Raw genomic sequence first — 23,382 nt, 5'->3', positions numbered from 1 at the left:
ATTTTATTCACTTTTTTCCATGACTGTTGAACTGCAGAATTCTACTTGAGAAGACAGGTTACTACAGACATACTTTAATTTTTCATTTTTACAGGTTCAAATATTCTGCTGGCCAGAATGGCAACTCGTAAAGCAAAACCAGATGGACAGTATCACTTAAAACCAGAAGAAGTGGATGATTTTATCAGAGGTCAACTTGTTACCAGTCTTCCAGGTACTTTGTTCTTTTACAAGACATCTTGCCCTCTAATATTGAAACAGTTTTAGCTACAAATCTGTATTGTTCCAGTTGTGAATCAAGCAAGATTAGATGTTATTTCCATGGTTATTATCCAAAAAAGGAAGATGGCGTTGATTTCAGAATTTTTCTGGAAGGAATCTGTCACCCTTTTTTTTTTTTAATCTTTGAGGAGCATTGTTTTTCATTAAGAACTTTACAGAGCCACTCAGTGTCATTTGTGGAAGAAACTCAGAGTTCAATGTGTTATACAACCTTAAATTCTTTAATAAAATTATTTAGATTAATCATCTCAAGCAAATGCTAGCTTGCTGTAATATAATGATGAAATAAAATGAGTAATGTCGCTAGTTATCGGTAATCATCACAAAGCAGGATGTGCTTAGAAAATAGAAATAGCCCAAGAACATTCTTTCCAAAAAGGAGTGTATAAAGTTGAAAGTTGGAAAAAATAGCATAGATACCGTAACAAATGGAGAGCATATGAAAGGGGAAAAAAAGGAGAGAGGTTCATCTGCTGCATCTAATGAACTGTGTGAAGCACTGAAGAGTATAAGCATAGAAGGGAAAGAAAGAGGGAAAGAAAATTTGTCAGAGGAAAGTTTTACTGAAGTAGATGCTTCTGCTTGTAACATGAGCCATATTAGAATGGCAGATAAACAGAAAAGAATGTGAAGAATAACGCTATTGTGGAGTGTTACCACTGTTACGCTTTGCATCCAGCTGTAGGCAGTTTTTGGTTCTGGTAGATTTAGAATACAAATTAAACATTTGTTACACATGGAATTACCCTTTTTGTGTAAGGATCTTTAGGTAATGGTGTGCTAAAAATTGCAACAAAGTGTTGATTCTATAAGAACAAAAGGTTTGAATTCCAACTGTTTTTTTGCCTAGTTATCTGAGGAAATTATTGTGATGGTGATAAGTGCGTGTGACATCACTAATAATTTTGTGAACTATTTGGCCATTTCAGCTAAATCTTACTGAGAGGTAGAAGTTTTAAAGCTGTTAAATGTTTCAATGTTTCACACAAGTTTTATGAAAAACAACAGCTTACAGAGAGGAATGGTCCAAATCAGTATATCTTCTAGGGGACAGTCAGACAAAATTCAACTATTGCACATTTTGGTTGCTCAGTCATCATACATATACCCAGAGTACATGTATTTTGTCCTGCAATCCTCAGTTGTGTAGGAAAGCGAAGGGTTTTTGAGTAAGGGAAGAGTTATTGAGTGGGATTATTACTATTATTTGAGTGGGATGCCTGTAGATAGAAAGAAGATCTAAGGAAAATGCTGTAGGGGAGGCATTTCTGGCCCAGAGGTTTTAGGGAGGTTCTTCAAGGCATAATGGAATTCAACAGACGGCAGAGATTTGGAGTTACAGTGAAGGAAGAGTGATGATAGGCAGTAAGGATATATGGAATACACCCCTATAAAAATGGTTTTCATTATATATATGTATTTTATAGTTCCAGGAAAATACTTAAAAGAGTTGTAAAGTGTTTTCTGCCATGTAACTCTGTAGTGTATTGTTATTCAGTACTATAGTAGTATAATATGACACAGATGTAGTCCAAAAAGTGCTGAATAAGCACTCATGTATGTTTTGTGTGCTAGCGATCAGCTGAGTTCAGCCTGCAGTTGTGCACACATTTAATGTTACATCTTGAATATATCTTTCTCCGTTAAAATAGAAAAAAGGGGGAAAGAGGGGAATAATTAAAAAAAAAAAAAAAAAGAAATTGAAAAGTGGTAGGAATAGCATGCATACACAGGTGCAGGTTTACCAGAAATTCTCTACACACTCCCTTTACTGGACAAGCATAATTTATAATGCAGCACCATTTCTCTGGCATAATTTAAGGGAAATGTTTTTCCTCTAGAAGGAAATATTTTCCTCTAGAAAATGATTCGTAAAGTGAAATGACTTGAAAGTCAAGAACTTTAAAATACTCATTTTCACAGAGATGGTGGTAACGTGTTTGTCAATAATATCACTAGATAAAGAAACAGACCGTGGAAGATAGAAGCCTGACTTTCTACCTTTCACTGACTTTGGTAGTGTAAACTCCTAAGACCAATATTTGTGGAAGTAACAGCCCACCTTTCCCAGTCCCAGAAATATACTTAAGTTTATCACACTTAAGTATGTGTGGTTGCCATGGATACCTACAATTTCCAGTGCTTGGTAATTCAAAGCACAAGTGATACACGTATGCTATTGCTTCTGCTTGAAAGAGTATTTTTTCTGCCTAGGAAGCGATGGTACAGTAGTCAAAATATTTGTTGGTTTTCTTTTAGATTAAATTCCTTGTATATAAGCATATTACATGTTGTACAGTCTTTTAGGACTGAATGCTGTGGTATTCAGAGCTATATACACTGCAACAGGCAGTACCTTGTCAAGATTTACAGGCAGAAGTCATTCACACTTCACACAAACAAAAAACATTCTGCAGTACAACACCTTAAATCCATAATACAAATTAAATTGAGTTGAAGACAGCGAAAGTTTCCATTTGAAACATGTTTCATTGAGTGGAATTTATTGCCTTTATTTGATACAACGTAGTCGAAGCTTAAAAGGGCAGATTTTATTTGTTCAAAACTTGAATGGCTCTGAACTGTGTAGAGTTAACAGAACTAATTGCTTTGTTGTTAGGAGTTGGCAGGACGATGGAATCTAAGCTGGCTTCTTTGGGAATTAGAACCTGTGGAGATCTTCAATGTGCTTCAATGTCAAAACTGCAAAAAGAATTTGGTCCGAAAACAGGACAAATGCTCTACAGGTTTTGTCGTGGTTTAGATGATCGACCTGTTCGGACAGAAAAAGAAAGAAAATCTGTCTCAGCAGAAATCAATTATGGAATTAGGTTTACCCAGGTAAATTCAATCTTTTTTTTTTCTGCAGTGACTTCTCTCAACTGTAGAAGAATCTTCTCATATTCTGATTATTTTCACTTACACTTTGATCTGTTAGAGCACCATCTTAGCCACCAAATAGAAATGAGGAAAATGAAGAAGTAGGAGACCAAACGATAAAATGGGAGGAGAGACTGCAAAAGTATTGGACTGAAAAGAAGCCTGCACAAAATTAGCTGGCTATTCTGCATTCGTTATACGAGTCTGGTACAGAAAAAGAGAACTGCAGTAGGTTTGTTAGCACCTAGCATTCTCTTTCATTTAAATGCTGATTATTCAAATATGCCAGTGCCTGAAACAATGACCAGTTTACTCCAGTTAGACTTTTCGCAAATAATTTGGGATGGTTTGTTGTTGTTTTTGAAAGAGGAAAAAAAAAAAAAAAAAAAAGAGTAAAAAATAACTTTGTTTCAAACTTAAGCATTTAGAGAAATTACTGAAAAAAAATAGGTTGGGAGCGAGGTTTTGTACTCCAGCCTCCTTTTCAAAGCAAGGGAAATCATGAGATTAGGCCATTTGCTCAGGTCTTTATCCAGTCTGGTGTTGGAAATCTCCAAGAACAAACACTGCACAGCTTCTTTGGGTAACCTCTTCCACTGTTCAACTATCCTCAAGATTAAAATGTTTATTTTCTTACAAGCCCTATACTCATCTTCTACATGTGTGCTTAAAATTAGAAATTAAATTGCTAAAAATAGACTTAAAATTTATTTTTAAATATTTTTTAAAAGACTTGCTTCCAAAAGGGCTTAGTATTTATTGCATATGTCAACATTACAGGAGGAAACTACTATCTTGCCTAATTCCAGCAACCTGCAGGGTAAACAAAACAGAAATAAGACAATTGCCTGTGAGTCACTTTGCTCTTTTAAGTTCATAAAATCATGCTTATTTTTAAATCTTTGTGACACCTGCTTCAACACTGTGAAGAAAAATACATTGAAGCTTAATGATTTACCTTATATATCTGAAAGAACAGTAGTCATCTAAACAGTGGAATGTTGTTTTTCCCGTTTAGCCTAAGGAAGCAGAGGCCTTCCTTCTGAGCCTCTCAGAAGAAATCCAACGTAGACTTGAAGCTGCTGGTATGAAGGGTAAACGATTGACCCTTAAGATTATGGTCAGAAAGGCCGGGGCACCAGTGGAGCCTGCAAAATATGGAGGTCATGGAATCTGTGATAATATTGCCAGGTAACTATGCATGGGGGGAAAAAGAGGTCAGTAGTAGGCACGAACACATTTCTGCAGGATGTTGAGCACTGAAACTTACAGTAAGGCGGGACAGAAATTGTAAAGTGCCTCTTTGTCTACATAGCAAACCGGCACTAACATCAGAATTAGAATATTATTACCAGAGTTCTCTGTGCCTGTGCTTCAGCTATTCAAGAAGGCAACTTGTTCGCTCACAGTTAATTTTCATATAGTCGTAAGTTCCTCATCAGAAGTTCTTATTTTCTTATAGACCATTACCAATGTAGTAAAGCACCTCTTTGCTTGGTCTCCCTGCAGCACTGTTAAACTCAGAGATGCTGCCTGTGGTGGCTGTCTGCCTGGTGAAACAGGATAACCCAGTTACTAATTCTTGTTTGTTTCCTGTTGTTCGAATGGATAATGTCGACTAAAGAATTTTTTTACCACTAATTTATTTATATGCTTGCTATGCTCATCAAAACATGGGAATGAAATTCAGGCATATGGCATCTTGTAGTTGCATTTTGTTTCATACTGTATAGTCTCAGAACCTTCTAAATACACCTTTATATTTCAGGTAGACACTTCTGTATCAAAGCATTTGTTCCTTAGTAGAGGGATGGTCCTACAATGCCTGTTTGTGTGAGGGTGCATTTGACATCTTCAAAGATAGTTCTTTTATACTTCTCCCTCCATCTGAGGTTATTGTAACAGGTGAATCCATTCTGAACTGAAGGGTCCTTTGCTCATGATTGTTGATAACTGAGGAAGTAAGGGTGTTAGAGTTCAACAGTAGGACATGCATACAGAGGGTCTGTCTCATACTTGTGAGCTTATGACATAACTCCACTGTATTAAAAACCAGAACAGTAAAAAATTAACCTTTCACTACCAGAAGCTCATGACCTTCTGCAACTGGTATATCAAGAAGAAAATACATCGGTCTATACTTTGTCGTCTATGTATCCTGAGTTCAAGTTGAACATTCACTCTTAAGAATACCATTTTAGGACTGAGGACATGCAGATAAAGAGATTTATTCCTCCTTCATCAGTAGCTAGTGCCACGCAGATTTCTCATGAACAGGTCAATGCTTTGGACCTCATTTCCATAGTCAGGCAAGCTAATGTACACGTGCCCTGAAATTTCTGTTTCTTAAGTAAGAATTATGGTAATGTAATGGGGACATCCAAAGATGCTAGGCTGGTCACACATAGCTGAAGCAGTTCGATGCCCAGATCTCTTCTGGCAGCTTCTGTGTTTCTGCTTCTGCCTTTACTGATGAACTTGGCAACCCCAGTCAATCCAAATCATAGTATTTGATGAGATAGGTGCTGGATTACTGTCTTTGTTAGAGCATTTCCATACAATCCAGTGAAAGGCTTTTTAGCAGCAGTGGCTTAAACTAAGTAAATTACATCCAAATGAATGGATTAGAGTCTCAGGGTGGTGTTCTCTCAGACATGTTTTCCCTATGTTCAGCCTAGTTCCAACAGTTCAGGATTATTTGCTGGAGCTTAAGGTGATATTTTTCTCTTTTACTTCGGTTTAAGGTATCTCTGATTATAGTTTATGACCTGTCTCTTACCTCCTCACCTCACAGGTGAAGGAGTTGCTGTGTGTTCTTGTCTGACAGGTTAAGACTCCCTAGAATAATAGATCACAGTCCTACAAAGGAACTCAGACCCACAGACATGCTTGTTACCAAATGCATCTTCTGAGATGTTAATTATACTGCTTTGTTGATATAAAATTTTGATGATACAGCATACACCTTTGTAAAATACACGTGTGAAATGTCCAGTGCCTTTAGACCACTCATGTTTCTCCCTAATATTTTGTATAGTTGCATCTTAACTGTGATACTGATCTCCTTTCTTCCTTTTCTTAAAATGATAACCTGTAGGTCTCAGGGAGTTTTTCACATCCTTGGCAGCAGGAAGGCTTTCATTTTCATATTGGCAGAACCAAACCTTTCTGGAGATCACTTGGTTGTTCGTGTCATGTTCTGACAATTTCAGAAGCAGAGTGAAATTTAAGGAGACATCATCAAAGTAGGTAGTAAGCTGTCTTGAGGACACTGTCAGAACACTGAGGTAGAACTTCCTGTTGTCTGTAGAGCCTACTCTATCCAGTTAAACTACGTAGGTTACCTTTGAGAAAAATTTACATCCCTCGCACACATTTGATTAGCCACTTGAAATTCTGTCCTTATCTGTCTCAAATGCTGAGCCACCGAAGAATCCAGAACTAAGTGCTGCTAATGCCCTATGAAGCTCTCAGGTGGTGATTTCTAAAACTTACAAGCAGATGATTTTGTCTGAGAGTAACTGCCAAAAGTTGCCCATTTATTGGTTTTCAACTGAGATAATGCTGGGCAAACCCGTTACTGAACTGAGCTTCAATTAAGTTTAGCGTGTTAAGTACACTTCTGTGAGTACTGCCACGTGAAACATTTTTGTCTGGTTCAAAAGATAACATGCATATAAATATATACTATACATGTGTGGACTGCACATTGGGAATGTTCCATTACTAAGTAAGCTGTGAGTTTTTTAAGTTTTGTGGGTTTATTTCTGTTGGATATGCTTTGTTCTAATTACCTTTGAGAAGAAACCACAGGGAAAAAATAGTGTTCAGTTTCTATATGTAAAGAAACTAAAAAGTGTCTGTCTTTGAGGTCCTCTCTGGAATAAATACAGATTTTTTTGTTGCCTTTAGGATTTGTGAAACAGTTTCGTTGTTAATACTTTTTTTGTTGTTGTTTGTTTGTTTGTTTTTAGGACTGTGACTCTAGACCATGCAACAGACAGTGCAAAAATAATTGGAAAAGAAACTCTAAATATGTTTCACACAATGAAACTGAACATATCTGATATGCGAGGGGTGAGTTAATGGGAAACCCTAAATTTATTCTCTTTAACAACTTTCTTTTTTTTTCACAGATTTTTAGTTCTCCATGGTAGGTGACAATTAAGCAAAAGAGTAGGCCATAAGCAGCTTTGGTAAATTAGGCTATCCAACCATACTGTGTTTTGTATATTTACCACTGTAACATTTGAAGAGCACAGTTACAAAGCCCTAACTGTAAAAGAAAATTCTGTTGTGATATGGATTAATCCACAACTTGAATAAAACAGCCTGTGGTTACAAAGCTAGACTGTATTTTCTGCAGTTTTATTACTGCATGTAAATTTTATTATGTCTTAGAATTTTCCGTAAACTTTTACACAGTTGTTAGTTAAGCAACTAATATAAATACTGTTTAAAAGTCCAATCAGAGATACAGACCAGAGGAGCTTTTGATCTAGACTGCAAGTCTTAGTGCCAGAATAGTTACCAGCCCATGGTTTAGCCTTTGTTTGAAAGTGAATTGCTGTCTCTTTTGAATTATGACTTATTTTAGAACACTTTCTAATCTCAGTGGTTCTCTCATAGCAGTGTAAACCAATGATGAAACTGTTTTGGCATCAGCCATTTCTTAAAATGGAACTGATTAAAATTCTTCCTCTGACCAGATATCTCTGTTCAGTTCTTGAGGGGCCATTCAGCCATAGATTACATCATCAGTTGTAGGTATATCTGAGGTCCCTGAGTGTTACTCATTTCAACTGACTTCAGGCATCTCCAATGCTTATGTCTATATTGGAGCTAGTCCCCTTAAGCTTCAAGACTTATGCATGAGATGAGTCATGTGTGCCCTTTTTCTCCTTGTCTCTAGAAAAAGGGTCCTAAAGTGATATCCTTCATTGTTGATGCCCACACTTGTGCAGATTAATCCATCTGTATTGCAAACTTAACACTACCTCAATCTTTCTTCTTTTTTAAAAAAATAGAAGTAAAAAATCCTTAACTTGTAGAACTCAATCTATAAATATTTGAAAGCAGAAAGAGAAAGGTGCAAAGAAAAACTTTTTACAGTGGTGTTTTAATAGCCCATTAATCACAACAAAAAAACTGGTAACAAATATCCTTGTTATGTGTTTATTGAAGAAGACCTGGTGAAAATACCCTCACTGGTTCTTCCATTTGCTTTCTGAGTCCTATACACAATTTTTGGGTGTGTAGCCATACTTAATACTTTTCCTGCTCAGTACTTCTGTGTTGTTTATGTCTAAGAAGTTTCATAATAAATGCTTTGCTTCATGGGCCTATTGACGGCACTTTCCTTTATCAGAAGAAGTTAAGATGGTATTATCTTTGTAATTTCTTAGTTGTTGGATTGTGGTAGATTATCCTAGGATTTGTTTGGGATGTTTTTAGTGGCTATTCATGTGATTTTGACATACTTTTGCTCATTCTCTTCCATTCCTACAACAGGTATCCAGTTTGAGAAGGAAAAGGGAATGCTGTTATGAGCTTACTATTATTATTATATTTTATTTTGAAAACATAAAATTAATGTATTAATGTTCTGGATTTAGGTTGGAATTCAGGTACAGCAGTTAGTTCCCATCAGTAAAAGCACTTCAGCTCATTCAGCGGTACAATCTGGACACTTACCTGGTGGATCACATTCAGTTATTGATCTCTTTCACGTTCAGAAAGCAAAAAAGTGCTCAGAAGAAGAACATAAGGAAGGTCAGTAAGTTTTGTACTTTGCACTTGTGATAGCGATCAGTTTTTAAAGGCTTGAACTTAGATTATCTTTTGAAATACTTTTCCTATATTACACAAATATAAATTATTTAATATAAACTCTTTGAGAGCATGTTTTGCTTCTGAAATATTAACAGAGATGCTTGAAAATAGAAAGTTTGATGATTATGCCATATGCTGTATAAACTATTGAGCAGTGAGAACTGGAAGTTAGCTTCACTGTATCCTGAAACTTCAGAGTTTATAACTATCAGATGTTCATTCTGAGTTTTGTTTTCATTTGTATAGTATTTGTTGCTGCTATGGACCTTGAAATATCTTCTGATTCAAGAACTTGCACTTTTCTTCCGTCTCGTGGTACCCATCTCACATCTGGTCTCAATTCTAATGTTAACAAGACTGAGTCTGCTGTCAAATGCAATGGCTTGCATACTCCTATCAGCGTAAAATCCAGGCTTAATTTGAGTATTGAGGTTCCTTCTGCTTCCCAGGTAAAATTCAAGAATATAAAATATCTGTAATACATTGTAATAATTTGGCACTGCTGGTCTTAGAGGGGGAAAAAAATGTATCACACACTTCTTTTTAAATGAAAACAACTCCAGTAGGGTAGAGTGCACAGAAGGAGATTGCCTTAATAAAAGACTTCTTAAAAAGCAGTCTTATATAGGCCAACTCAAAGAAAAAAGTTATATTTATTCAAAGAAAAGAAGCTTGCTTTTCCCGTATCTCTTTCTCTTCCCATCACTTGCCATAGGATTGAAATGGAACAGGAATGGAAAAGATGCCAAGGATGAAATACTAATAATATTGCCTTTTACAACTAGAGCTCTTTAAAGAATCCCAAAACCTAATTATAAAAATTTGTCTATTACTATGTATCCCTAGGCCTAAAGCTTAAGCATGCTTTGTTTGTGGTGGATGTAGGACAAATTCACTTCAGGATTGGAGTAATTCAGTTGGAGTGGACCTGCAAAGGCCACTGAATCCCAACTGCCTGACCACTTCAAGGCTATCCAGTAGTTAAAGCATTTTTTAGGGCATCATCCAAATGCTTCTTGAACTCTGACAGGCATGGGGCATCAACCACCTCTCTAGGAAGCCCGTTCCAGTGTTTGACTACCCTCACAGGAAATAAATTTTCCCTAATTCCCAGCCTGACCCTCCCCTGGCACAGCTCTGCTGTTCTGTTACCAGTGCTGTGTCCTGTTACCAGTGCCCAGAGAGCAGAGCCCGGCACCTTCCTCTGTGCTTCCCCTCCTCAGGATGCTGCAGAGAGCACTGAGGTCACCTCTCGGCCTCCTGTCTCCAGGCTGGGCAGCTCAGGTGTCCTCAGCCTCTCCTCACAGCACAGGCCTTCCAGCCCTTTTACCAGCTTTGCTGCCCTCCTCTGGACACTTTCAAGTACCTTGATGTCCTTCTTATAATGGGGAGCCCAGAACTGCACACAATACTCAAGGTGAGGCTGCAACAATGCTAAATCCAGTAGGAGAACCACCTCCTGTGACCAGCTGGCTGTGCTGTGTTTAACGCACCCCAAAATAGGGTTTGCCCTCTGGCTGCCAGGCATGCTGCTGGTTCATGCTGAGCCTGCTGCCACCAGCACCCCCACGGCCCTCTCTGAGGAGCTGCTCCCCAGCTACTTAGCTCCCAGTCTGTGCCTCTGTCTGGCATTACCCCATCCCAGGTGGAGCACTCAGCATTTTACTTGCTGAACTCCATGCCATTGTTGATTGCCCAATATTGTAGTGTCCCTAGATCTCTCTGTAAGGCTTCTCATCCTGCCAGGGAGACAGCAGCACCCCCCAGTTCAGTATCATCAGCAAATTTGCTGAGGATGCACTCCATTCCTGCCCTGCATATCCAGATCATTGGTAAATGTGTTGAACAGGACTGGCCCTACCATTGAGCCCTGGGGAACACCACTGGTGACCAGTCACCAGCCAGATGTAGCCTAATTCACTGTGACTCTTAGAGTTCTACCATTAAGTCAGTCCATCAGCCACTGTAGTGTATACCTTTTCATCTCACAGTTGGATAATTTGTCCAGAAGGATACCGTGATGGACAGTATCAATCCTTAATAAAATCCTTAATAAAATCCAGGCCTTAATAAAATCCAGAAATATTACATTTTGGAGATAAAATTACTAAGACAGGATTTTCCCCTCATAAACACAATGGCACACAATGACAGTATCTGATAATAGCTTTGTTCTTTAAATACCTTTCAATAGTACCCAGGATAATCTCCATAATTTTTCCAGGTACTGAGGTTGGACTAACAGGACTGTAGTTTCCTGGATCTTCTCTTGTCCCCTTCTTGTAGATCAGTATAACATTGGCTAGCTTCCAGTCAGCAGGGACTTCCCCAGACCCCCAAGACCTTTGATAAATTGTTGAGAGGTGTCCACCTTATAACATCTGCTGACACGACACCTTCAGTACTCTGGGGTGAATCCCATCAGACCCTATGGTCTTAGGAACGTTCTACGGATACAAAGGGTTCCTTGGGGTTTCAGTGGCCAGAAATGTAAAGTCACTGCTCCCCGAATCATGGTCCTTCAACTATGAGGACCAGGCAGCAATCTGTCATTAATATTAAAAACAGGCAAAAAAAAGGGCATTAAATGCCTTCCCTTTTTCTTCTACGTGTTAGGTGACCATCTGCATCGAGTATCAGTCCAATGTTTTTCTTAGACCTCCTCTTGCTTTAAAAAAGCCTTTTTTTATTGTCAGAAACCACATTGGCCAGGGTCAACTCAAGGTAATCATAGAATCATAACAGAGTGGTTTGTGTTGGAAGGGTCCTTTAAGATCACCAAGTTCCATGCTCATGTTTAACCAGGCCGGTCTTCTGTCTTGCTTGCTTGACAGCACGCTGGGATTTGCCTGCTTCTGGGCTTTTAAAAGGTGGTTCTTAAAATTGACCAGCAGGTCTCACAGACTCCAGGATTCCCTGAGAACACTGCTAACTATAGCTCTCCAATTAATATAAAGTTTGCTCTCTCATAATCAGAGGCAGCAAATTTGCTCACCTTTATTCTCATTACAACAAAGAATTTGAACTCCAGTTTGAACTAGAGTTCTTTTGAATAGAATATCTTACTTTGAAAAGAACTTGAATAAACTTTAGACAAATTTCCATCAGAGAAACTAGACACATTCTCTAATTAATGCTTAATGTTTATGTGATTTTGATATGATGCAGGTTTGTAAATTCCTTATTCTTAAGTTAGCTCTTAAAATGATGTCTGTTTAGCGTAATTACTGATGAGCAGCTCAGGAATAACTTTGTCAGCATTTAGTGCTCTTTTCGTGAAAGCAGAGTTTTTTAGAACATTCTCCATTCCTCTCTGTGGCAGCAATATTCTTTGCCACAAATCAAATAGTCTTCTCACTGTATTTCTTAAAGCCCGGTATTCTACACCAATCTTTAAAATAAATAATAAATCTGATTTCAAGCGTTTGTTGGTGACAAGGAATGGAATGGCAACCTTTCCCTTGCTACCTCATATCATTCTACAATAGCTGTGTTCTAAATCTCTTCCTAAAATAACATCAAGCTACTTGTATTTAAATGTAATTAGTAATCTCCAAATCTTCTTAAAGGTGAAAGGCAAAGTTTTCTAGCAGTCCTTTAGTAGAACTTACAGGCAAAACTACATACTTTGACTCAAAATTTACTTGTGAGAAAAATTACACTGTAAATCTGCTTGTCATATTCATTTCCTCACTTCTGCAGCTGTCATTGTCTATGCCAACAACTTCTAGGTACTGAGCAGTCTTTTTAGTTGTTTCAAGTTGACAATTGATGGTAAATACCAATTGCAGTAAGGAAAAAAGTTGAATCTAAAGCTCATTTCATTGTCAAAATCTGTGGAAAAAATCTGACAGTTTGCAAACATACGTAATAGCATCAAAGTAAGTTGATAACAAGTATCCTAGAATGCTATAAAGAAAAATTAATTGCTTACTGTGTTGAACCAGATAACAATTTATCATTCATATCAACATGTCACCTGTATAATGTGAACTCAAAATTTGTTTCCTTATCAGTAGAGAAAAACTTGTATGTAACTCGTGATGAGAACCCTAAATATCATGAAAAGATAAAATTGAGCATTCATATTTACTGATCTGTGTTAAATGGCTTTTTTTTGTTTCACATCTAGCTGCTGTAGAGAGTGTAACTGTCAGGTCACCAAATGCATTTACATATGCACATTAATTTTTTTCAAAATTCAAAGACTATAGAACTATTTTTTTAATAAAATTAACTTTGTGATGTAAAAACCTAAAAGCCTTTTTGTATTTGTAGCTAGATAAGTCTGTGCTAGAAGCTCTGCCACCTGATCTTCGAGAACAAGTAGAGCAAATATACACCATTCAGCAAGGAGAGACTTATGGAGAGAGCAAAAAAGAGCCAATAAATGGATGTAGCACTGCACTTCTCTCACAACCAGTTGGAACAGTGCTTTTACAAGTACCAGAGCTCCAAGAACCAAATGCCAATATGGGAATTAACGTAATTGCCTTGCCAGCTTTCTCACAGGTAGGATGTTTGCACGGTATAAATAAACGTCAACTCTCCACCTACATGGAGAGTTAACAGCCTTTTCTTGAGTCAGAATTACTATGATCTGTTACTTACTCAAAGTTTATTTATGATCCTTTAATATCTTGTAAAAGTCTGTGCTTTCAAATGTAACTTGCTCCATCACAAACCAAGTATGATAGGTGTTTATTAAAGATTTATAGTCATCAGTATGTCTATGGTTTTGCTGTTACTTAATGTAAAACCCCTCATTTACACTTCGCTTTGCAATCTAGTGTGTAAATAGCTGTTTTTTCTGCATTGCAGTTGAATTGCACTGCACCATCAATCTCAAGCCATTCTATAATCAGCTTAGCTAGTCACAGGAGACTCACTATTTAAGTGGATGCTCTGATGGTATAAAGCCAACCTCCTAGCTTCCGTACTTGTGATTGTTCACATCCCTGGGAGAAAGGAATGGGAAGCTGGTTCAGGACAAGGAAAGAGCAAAGTTGTTCCTCAGAATAGTGAGAATAGTGGCCTGGAAGGGGAGCTGGTAGCTGGTAATGATGCTCCTAGTGATATTCCACCCTTCAGTCCAAGATGGTGCTGAACAGATGTAGGATAAAAAAAATCCCAGATTGAAATACCCAAAGATTTAAAATTTAAAGTTAAATTTAAATTAAATAAAACTTAAAATTATTGTTAGTGCTGCTCTATTTTATTTTTCTATTTGCTCTGTCATTGTTACATTGCTGTTCTCAAACGAAGTGATGTCACCAAATCAGACTTATAAAATCAGACTTATAGAGAGATGTTTGCTGCTGTTTCTAAGGCATAATGCTACTTATGTGACAAAGAATGCTTTGAAAATTAGATAAAAATTCCTGATGTGCTTTCACTATATAGTAATTAATGCATAATTATTATTTAGAAGATGTGCAGTCCATTCTGCTACTAAAATTTCTTTACCTTAATCCAAGTTGATTGGTTCAAAAAGTGTTTGTATCAGTTTTCATTCCTGAACCGCAAAGCTGGCTTTTCCATATGGGGATATTGTGAGAACAGTAAATGAATTTTCCATCTCAGCTGTTTTAAATTATATGCTTATAAACTCTTGCCTTTTGATGAATGCATCTTGGGCTTGTGGGTTAAATTATGCTGTGAAATCACATCCCTCCTCACTTGGTATACCACTCAGTACTCTTTTTCAGAGAAAGTTATAAGTATGTATGGCTTTCTATAAAAATTGCATTTAGTTTATCATATTTATGCCATTTATGCCTTATCTATATATTAAGTAGTTGAGAATTAATTGTCTTTGTGTTGTTGTTTTTTAATAACAGTATTACTTTTTGAAACTGTGTTAGAAATCTGTAATTTCCAAATTGAGTACTTGAGCTACATCTCAGCAAGTGTAAATGATGCCCTGCCATCTTTTTATAGCTTAATTGGGTCTGTTTTTCAGACTTTCATTCCTTTTGTCTGAACTGTGTTTATATAACTAGGTGCCAAGTTGATAGTGATTTATTAATTAGAAAACAAGTGGAAAATGTCCTTTGTTGCTGAAAGTTCTCCCATAAAAAGCATCTAAATGTGTTGCATTCATTTTGGTCAGCTGCTGAAGTAATTTGAAAATTTAGAAGTTTTAACTCTCTGCAGAAGCTGAATCCTGTAAAAGGAAAGGTTGCAATAAATAAAGATTACAGGTGCTTAGAAAGAAATAAACATTTGTAGTAGTGGGGTTAACTCATGGTGGCAAACTTGCAATGTGTCCTTATATTGCCTTAACATGTAAAGATGCTTTTTAAGGAAATTTGGACAGCACATCAAAAATACTGGTATCTCTGCTGAATTTATGAAAATTGACATTTTCCATAACCTGAGGATGTGATACAGCTGCATTAGGACAATGTCACTAGAGTAAATGTTATACTTTGACAGGGCAGTGGTGGGGGGAATGACAAAATCACCGTCAGTTCCCTGTACTGCCTTATTTCTGAATGAATTACTAAGTCATGTCATGGAACAGTTGCAACTTACATACACAAATAATGTTTATACTAGGACTCCCAAATTCTTGAATTCGTGAATGCTTAGCCAGTGGACATTAACCTTTTAAAAATATTTTTATTAAATAAAATGTATATTTTAAAATGATTTAAGCCTTGATTGGTGACTTCTAAGAGTTGATTGGTGATTTAAGACTTGATTGGTGACATTCCACTACAATGCTTCATTCTGTGCAATGTGTAGAGCAATTGAGGGCAGAGTTGTTCCCATTTCTCCCTTTAATTAGCACATATTTCATGCGGTGAAAAATATGTTGGCACATGGAGTTCTAAGAATGCAAAAAAATTTGTTCTGACTTGATGACTTTTACCTGTGGGAGCATCATCGTGTTTGTTATCAATATAATTTAGACATAATGTGGGAATGGCACAGTCTACTTTCCTGACAAATATATACATTTTACAGTTGAAAAATATGATCAAATATCCATTGAAAATAAGGTGTAGCTCTTAGGTGCATACCAGTATTTTAAATACAGTATCTCTAACAATGGTAGAAACTGTATCGTGCGCTTAGAATAGTAATACAGGTTTTGAGTAGTTTTTGTTGTTGTTTGTGCACATCTTAGAATTTTACCAGAGAAATGAAGGGCATTTTCCCACTGAGCAAATTTATTCCTCTAAATTATAGGTTTTCTTTTATGAATTAGATTTTGCAGGTGATGAGTTGGAAACAGGGATAAAAAAAAAAATGGGCAACTCAGAATACAAGAATAGATGGGCAGTAATTTGCTCATTCAGTCACATAGTGGGGAAAGATGATACATGACATTTTCTGTTGTCCATATGAGTGTGGCAGCTGGCATACTCACAAACGGCTTCCTATCTAGAATCCAAGCCCCTAGGCCAGTTGGAAGAGACTCTGTTTTTATCAGTCAATGAACGGATGGACTACTAAAACCCCATAGCTGTAGTTCAAAATATAAGGTAGTTGGATTTGTGTTTCCTGTACTTAAAGAAGCAAGACTGTTCCCAAGGATATTTTGTCCGAGGAAGGTAGCAGTAACAAAAGAAAAGGAGGAACAAAAGTCCAGTTTGCCAAAGTGTTCATATTTGGGACAGGGAGGAAATGTTCTCCAACTCAGGCTTAATTGTGCTATTAATATAGCTGTACTGTATAACAGTAGGTGAATAAAGATTGGAACATCCAGGGGGTGGGCAGGCTGGGTTATTAGCACCTGTGATCATTCTTAATGGTTAGTGTGTTATGTGCCTGTAGATAGTAATTCTATAAAATGTAGAGTAATGTTAAAAGGAAGATTTTGTAGTTGTTACGAGCTTAGGTACGTGAAGAAAACGTGTAACATTTTATTTTAGTGTTTCAGCTGTATTTCATTTATTTTTGCTCAGCATAAAATGTAAATACTGTTCTTATGTGGGTAATCTAGAGGAAAGCAAGCAGTGTTGCTCACTGGTAAAATAATCAAATGAATCTTCTGTCACTGTTCAGGTGGACCCTGAGGTTTTTGCTGCGCTACCTGCTGAGTTGCAAGCAGAACTGAGAGATGCATACGATCAAAGGCAAAAGCAACCAGAGCAGCAACCTGCTAACACTTTTGGTAAGTATGTATTAGTTGTACAATAGTTTTGTAGAGGAGTTGTTTACTATTTGAAGAGATTTATGCAACCCTAAATACAAACCAGAAAACAAAAACAAAGCTTCTAGGACGATACTGTGTTAAATCGAATTTCTGTATTTTTGGTAGACAGTGAGCTAGCACCAGCTGTGGCCTCATTTTGCAAACAGATGCCTAGCTTTACTGAAATGGGTAATGAATTCAATTCATTGGGACTGTGACATGAAACCGCTCACGTCCGTAATGTTTGCAGAATGGAATGTAAACTTGGTATGTCTCGTGATTTAAAGTACTGCAACTTCAGTACTCAGTTTAGGTAAACATGTGTGCTCAGATTAGCATCCTCTTGGTTTATATAGCAGTAGTACAGGTTTCGGGGAACTAGAGAGATGATTCATCTCGCTGTGTCTGATGGATGATTTTACTCAGAGCTGATCACTTAGGTCTCCTTTTTAGAATCAGTTGAAGAAATGAGGTAACTTCCCTGTGAAGGCTGGAAATGCCAGTGGGTTCATTGTCAGTTTAATACTGCATTATTACAATGAAACCTTGATTTCAGTCAGTGGACTACTGCAGATAAAAGTAGTTTGGGTGCCTTTTTGCTGCTGTTTTTTTGATAATCACTGGTGGAAAGTCTTAGCGGGTATCTAGGTTGGACAGTGCTCTAGGGTGAACCAATTCGTCCAGCAGGCTTCAGATTTCACTAGCTGCTTGTATTCAAGCACTGAAATGCTTGATATTTAAAGGGCTCATAATTAAGTACACTAATGTCTAGCAGTGCTGTTCCAGTACTTAAACCATTGCCCATATCTGAAATGGCATGTGGAAGCTAAGTCATTTTGTCTAGGTTATATTTTCCCAATTGATACATAGATTGTTCTGGAAGACAGAGGCTTCCTTTTCAGTGGAAAAGTATTAAAATTTAAATGTATCAATCACTGACTATTCCTCTGTTTTTTCAGTATCCAGAAATCCTTGTCTACACCTGAAGCAAGCAACAACGAAAAACAAGAAAAAAATCAGGAAAAAAAATCCAGTCAGTCCTGTAAAAAAGATTCAGAGTCCTTTGAAAAACAAACTCCTGGGTAGCCCTGCAAAAAACATGCCAGCTACATCTGGAAGCCCACAGAAGCTAATAGATAGCTTTTTGAAACAGGAAGGAACAGCTGCTCAGGTAATTTTAACAGCTTGCTATGTCCATTTCTTTTGGCTTTGTCCATGTTCACAAAACCAGCTTGTATTCTTTCCTGGATTCTTTAGTATATACTTATACATGCACGCATAGATATTGTGTTACCATATTTGGACTGAGCATTTCCAACATTTATGTTTGGAGCAGCTGGAAGCAGTTCCATCAACTTCGGATTGTTCAGGCCCATTAGCTCTGCAGACTGAACAGCCTGGTTCATTCAAGCCACAGGCACCCAACCTAGCTGGAGCTGTTGAATTCAATGATGTAAAGACGTTGTTGAAAGAATGGATAACAACTATTTCAGGTAAGGGATGGCATGCTAGTGATGATCTTGCATCACAAGGAAAACTTTTTTTAGCAGGCTTTTTGTACTTTGTTCCTTTTTCGTTCACTCTTCCTTTCACTGGTTACTTTTCACAGTACTCTAGAAGTCTTACTGCTTTGTAGTGTTGCAGTATCTTGACTCTTCCTGCACAGTTGTTTTGTGTTCTTTGCCAGCTCCTGTTTCTTGCTTACAGCCATGAAAATCCACCTGCTTTCTCTTCAGCATTTTGTCAGGCTCTTGTCCTATGCCTTAACATTACTTCTGTGAAACTGTATGAAAGGTTTTCCTTATTTTGTCCACCAAGTTAACAGGCATTAGAGTGAGAGATTTTTAAAAGGAATTCCTTTCTGAGGAAGATGTCATTTTAGAGAAGGACTGTATATTTTTCCCCAAAAAATGCCAGAAGGAATTCTAGGATAAAGTGCAAAAGTTTAACACCATTGTTAAATTGTGATTTGAATTTCAACAAAACGTCACACAATTAGCAATCCCTTACTGTCTTGGAAAATCTGACCTCCAAGATTCTTCATGTCCTGAACACTGCTATTCTCCTAAGAGTTTCAAAAGAGCTATTCAATTCTAAATCCATATTTCTTTTCCTTTTGGTTAATATTAGCTTGGCTGTAATTTGTCCTTATGGGGGGGGGGGGGGGGGGGGGGGGAAGGAGAGGTTGACAAGCCACATTTCAGGGTGTTGTAGTCCATTTATGTACAAAACTTTGATGTTGGGGGGAGATCCAGGAATACAGCAGTTGTCAAATTGGCACCTGATAGGCTAATGCTGACAATTTTTTCTAGTATATTCTAATTATTATAGAATAATTAAGTAGACTTGTAGAATGGTTCTCTTCATTTTTTTTATATATTTTTCTTTTACAGATCCTATGGAAGAAGACATTCTACAGGTTGTGAAGTATTGTACTGATCTAATAGAAGAAAAAGATTTGGAAAAGTTAGATCTGGTGGTTAAATACATGAAAAGGTAGCTTAATTGCTAATGTTTGTGATGTTTGGGCTGGTTTTGTTTTCACTTATGCACTAGGTACTTCAGCGTGAGACCATAAGTCTCTTAGGCATTCCATTGATGAGTGTAAATATTTTAAGCTTAAATTTTATTTTCAAAAGGGGCAAAAAGGTTGGGCTGATAAAATAGATAATCTGTGAAAAATTATTAGTATCATTTAATATTATTTGCTACAAAGTATTCTGTTTCCAGACAGAGGATAATTTTTGTTGTCATTGTCCCTTTTCTTCATCCTGTTTTCATTTGTCATGCTTCCTTAGATCTCTCATCTGTTTCATCTGATTTCAGTTCTGTATCCAGATCTGTCTCACCTCTCCAACCCTATTAAATCTATTTTCATTACTTAGCTGCTGTGCTCCTTTTGCTCCTCCCCTGTGTCAGGAAGCCCAAGTTCCCTTCCTGACGTGCTTACTGACTGATAGCTATGCTGCTCAGCTTTCAGTGTCTTTGGTTTGGAAAATACTTAATTCTCAGAACTAATCAGCACCCAAAGGACTACAACAGTGCAAAAACTTTGTTACACTTCTGTGTTAGGGGATATCTTCAGGCTTCAGAAAATGAGAAATGCTCAGTGCATTTAACTGCTTTGTTGAGTGCTGTATAGTAAAGTCTTTAGAAAACTCTTGGGAAAGCATCCCGCTCCTGGTGGTCCGTGTATATGAGATTTGCACTGATGACGGGATGGCTCTCTGGTGGCTGCTAAGTGTAGGACAAGGGACCAGGAGTCAAACAATACGCAGGTGTCCATATGATACCAGGTCCTACTAAGCTGTACGTGGTGGGGCCCTCTGCCCTCCTGTAACAGCCATCTGGAAGGGGATTTAAAGAGAGAGGACACGGGATGCATCTAAAATGCCTGCATCGGGCATTTTCTTCCTCTAATTTGCTTGTAGTGGCAGCTGAATGACAGAGCTCATACTTATCTCTGCGTGTCTGTGATTCTGTTCCACTTGTAGCAATACACACAATATAGTGCCCTCAACACGTATTATTAAATGCCTTAATTATGATGGCGTATGTTGGAAGAAAGTTGTAGCGTGTCTGTCTTGGTTTGAGGAAGGAAAGATTGGGATCCAGAATCTTGCCATTTTTCGTTCTTTAGTAAAGCTGTTAGAAGGTTACTGCTATAATCATGTGCTTACAACCACTGCAAAATGTTAACGTTTACAAATTGGTGACACCATTTACATCAGGACTGCCAATGAATGTCATAGGAACCTGTGGCATTAGCTAAGACTTGGTAGATTTGAAGAGAGAAGGTTTTAGCAAAATCAAATCTAAATACACACAGGGTACCATTGTGATCTTGTTTTCCAGTGTGAAGACCAAAAGTAGTTTTTTTTAAAAAAAAAAAAAAGTGGTTCTGTAGTTGTAATCTTCTCCCTCTTTTTTCCTTCTTCCCTTCAGGTTAATGCAATCATCTGTGGAATCAGTTTGGAATATGGCATTTGACTTCATTCTTGACAATGTTCAGGTAGTTTTACAACAAACTTACGGAAGCACATTAAAAGTTATCTGAACTTGTAGTAAAGAGCTTGATGAGAGCCTGGAGCTCTCTGCTAGCTGTGCCATAAGTGCTTGTGAGGTATTTGCAAAGTGCATGATAGTAATGCCCTGAGTTTTTATAATTTCAAATTTCTTTTTAAACAACAAAGTGTTTTGTACATTTCTTTTCAGAAAGTGCCAAATTTGTCAGTATTGCATGTAAATAATTGTGTTAAAATTCTTTTATTGTAGTATAGAATCTATTTACAAAATGTTTGTTTATAAAGTTTTATGGATTTTTACAGTGAAGTGTTTACAGTTGTTTAATAAAGAACTGTATGTATATTTTTGTACTGATTCTATTTTGTCATGCTTCAGTTGAATATAGCTAATCACTTCTATTAAAGCTACAGCTTTGATTCATTCTGCAATTACATGGTTCAACACCATGACCCTCCACTGATGTCATTACAGATCCAAGGGAAGAACATTGGCTCGTTTTCTGTTTCATCCTTCAAAGACAGGAACCAGGGTGGCCTGGCCCATCCACAGCACACGTGGCGCTAGCTGAGGCATAATTGCTCTCAGAGCTCTGTATATCCAGGTGTCCCTGGAGCTGCGTGCTCGTGAAGGAAAACAAGGGGTGAACAGTTACCCAAAGGAAGTATGCCAGGGAGGAGCTAACACAGAGCATGGTTTGAGTCTGTCTGTACCAGGCCTCTGAATTGCTCTTGCTCTGGACAGAGCCACATTCCACTCTTCAACTACCACCACAGAACACGCATTTCCTCTGTGCGAGGTAACAAAACAGGTTGTACTGAGTAGAAGAAGCCTTTCAAAAAATGGGTTTATACCTAGAACGCAGGGATGTGTATGCTTGCATCTCTACAGTTAGGGTTCTGGACAAGTTTTCTTTTTCTAAATGTAAACCAGCCTCATCCAGTAACAGTTGGCCCTATATCTTGAAGTAAAGCTGTTCTTTTCATTCTGAAGAGAATGAAGACTGCAGCTAGCAGCACAGCTGGATGGGGAGTGCTCCGCAGTCAGTTGACCAGCTGTAGCACAGGCGACAGGTTTGACATTTTTAGCTGGCATTTTGAGCTTTAGCTTGCACCCTCGGCATCCCTTGTAACACACCCTGGGAGAGGAACCAACGTGACAGCCGTCTGGAACAAGGCAACTGCCTTGGTAGATGAGGGGAGCGCAGTAAGTGTGCATATAACAAACTGTCATTTGATTCACCAGAGGGTTGGGCTGCATCCAGAGGGACCTCAACAGACTGGAGAAATGAGCTGACAGGAACCTCATGAAGGTCAGCAATCGGAAGTGCAAAGTCTGACAGCCAGGAGGAACAACCCCAGCACCAGTACAGGCTCAGGGCCACCCAGTTGGAAGTCAGCTCTGCAGAGCAGAGCCCTGGGGGTCCTGGTGCCCAAGCTAAACATGCACAGTGATGGTCCCTCACAGCAAAGGTGGGCTGCAGCCTCCTGGGCTGCATGAGGAAGAGCTAGCACCCACAGGTGGAGGAAGGTGATCCTTCCCTGTACACTGCACTGGTGGGACAGCTGCAGTGCTGGGGCCAGCTCTGGGTTCTGCACAACAGATGCAGACATCCTGGACCAGGTCCAGATGATGGAGTGGATTATCTCTCATAAAGGAAAAGGCTCAGGAGAGCTGGGGCTGTTCAGCCTGGAGAAGACAAGGTGGGGGGTTAAGGCAGATCTTACACCTGTGTACAGATCCCAAGGGGGGGGTGCTGATTCAAGGAAACCAGAAAGAGGCCCTGCTCTGGTATCAAATGATAGGGCAAGAGGCAAGGGGGTGCAGTACAAAAAAAAAAAAAAAAATCCAATTAAAACAACACATTTTGCTTTTCCTGTGAGGGTAAACAAACCCTGGAGCAGGTTCTCCAAAGGAAAGAGGGAGAGTCAGTCAGTGGCAGTATTTAATATGCAATTGGACAAAGTCATGGGCAACCTTTCTCCTTCTCCATTTAAGCTTTCTCCTTCTCCATTTCAGAAAACCAACTGGTTACCAAGGTAACTGTTCCTGTAGAAGATATTTGCTGAAGTTCAAGAAAGTATTTTACTAGTTAGGGGTCAGATACACAGCTTTGATCCCATGAGTGCTGTTCAAGCCCTGCTCCTGAAGAAAAGAGGATTACTTGTATTTTCATTCTTTCTCGTTGAATTCTTCAAGCCCTGCCTCCTTAAAACCTT

General features: G+C 38.1%; 1 protein-coding gene across 8 annotated transcripts in view; it reads left to right on the top strand.

Moving 5' to 3' along the window:
* REV1 (REV1 DNA directed polymerase) overlaps window positions 1–21,508 on the top strand; it is a 57,346-nt gene extending 35,838 nt beyond the window's left edge. For 6 of the 8 annotated variants that reach the window (XM_035315905.1, XM_035315894.1, XM_035315926.1 and 3 more), the window contains 12 exons: window positions 95–214; window positions 2,903–3,123; window positions 4,181–4,353; window positions 7,137–7,239; window positions 8,778–8,934; window positions 9,241–9,443; window positions 13,273–13,506; window positions 17,011–17,119; window positions 18,100–18,311; window positions 18,474–18,633; window positions 19,534–19,636; window positions 21,086–21,508. In XM_035315905.1, the coding sequence (XP_035171796.1) occupies window positions 95–214; window positions 2,903–3,123; window positions 4,181–4,353; window positions 7,137–7,239; window positions 8,778–8,934; window positions 9,241–9,443; window positions 13,273–13,506; window positions 17,011–17,119; window positions 18,100–18,311; window positions 18,474–18,633; window positions 19,534–19,636; window positions 21,086–21,197 (1,907 nt within the window). In that variant the 3' untranslated portion in view covers window positions 21,198–21,508. The remainder of the gene's footprint in view (window positions 1–94; window positions 215–2,902; window positions 3,124–4,180; window positions 4,354–7,136; window positions 7,240–8,777; window positions 8,935–9,240; window positions 9,444–13,272; window positions 13,507–17,010; window positions 17,120–18,099; window positions 18,312–18,473; window positions 18,634–19,533; window positions 19,637–21,085) is intronic. The other 2 variants (XM_035315921.1, XM_035315915.1) reach the window with 1 other exon arrangement.
* The last annotated feature ends 1,874 nt before the right edge of the window (window positions 21,509–23,382 follow it).

Source organism: Oxyura jamaicensis, chromosome 1 (genome assembly GCF_011077185.1).
Source record: "Oxyura jamaicensis isolate SHBP4307 breed ruddy duck chromosome 1, BPBGC_Ojam_1.0, whole genome shotgun sequence".
Lineage (NCBI taxonomy): Eukaryota > Metazoa > Chordata > Aves > Anseriformes > Anatidae > Oxyura > Oxyura jamaicensis.
The sequence above is the reverse complement of the archived record's forward strand: the minus strand, read 5'-3'. Positions and strand labels throughout refer to the sequence as shown.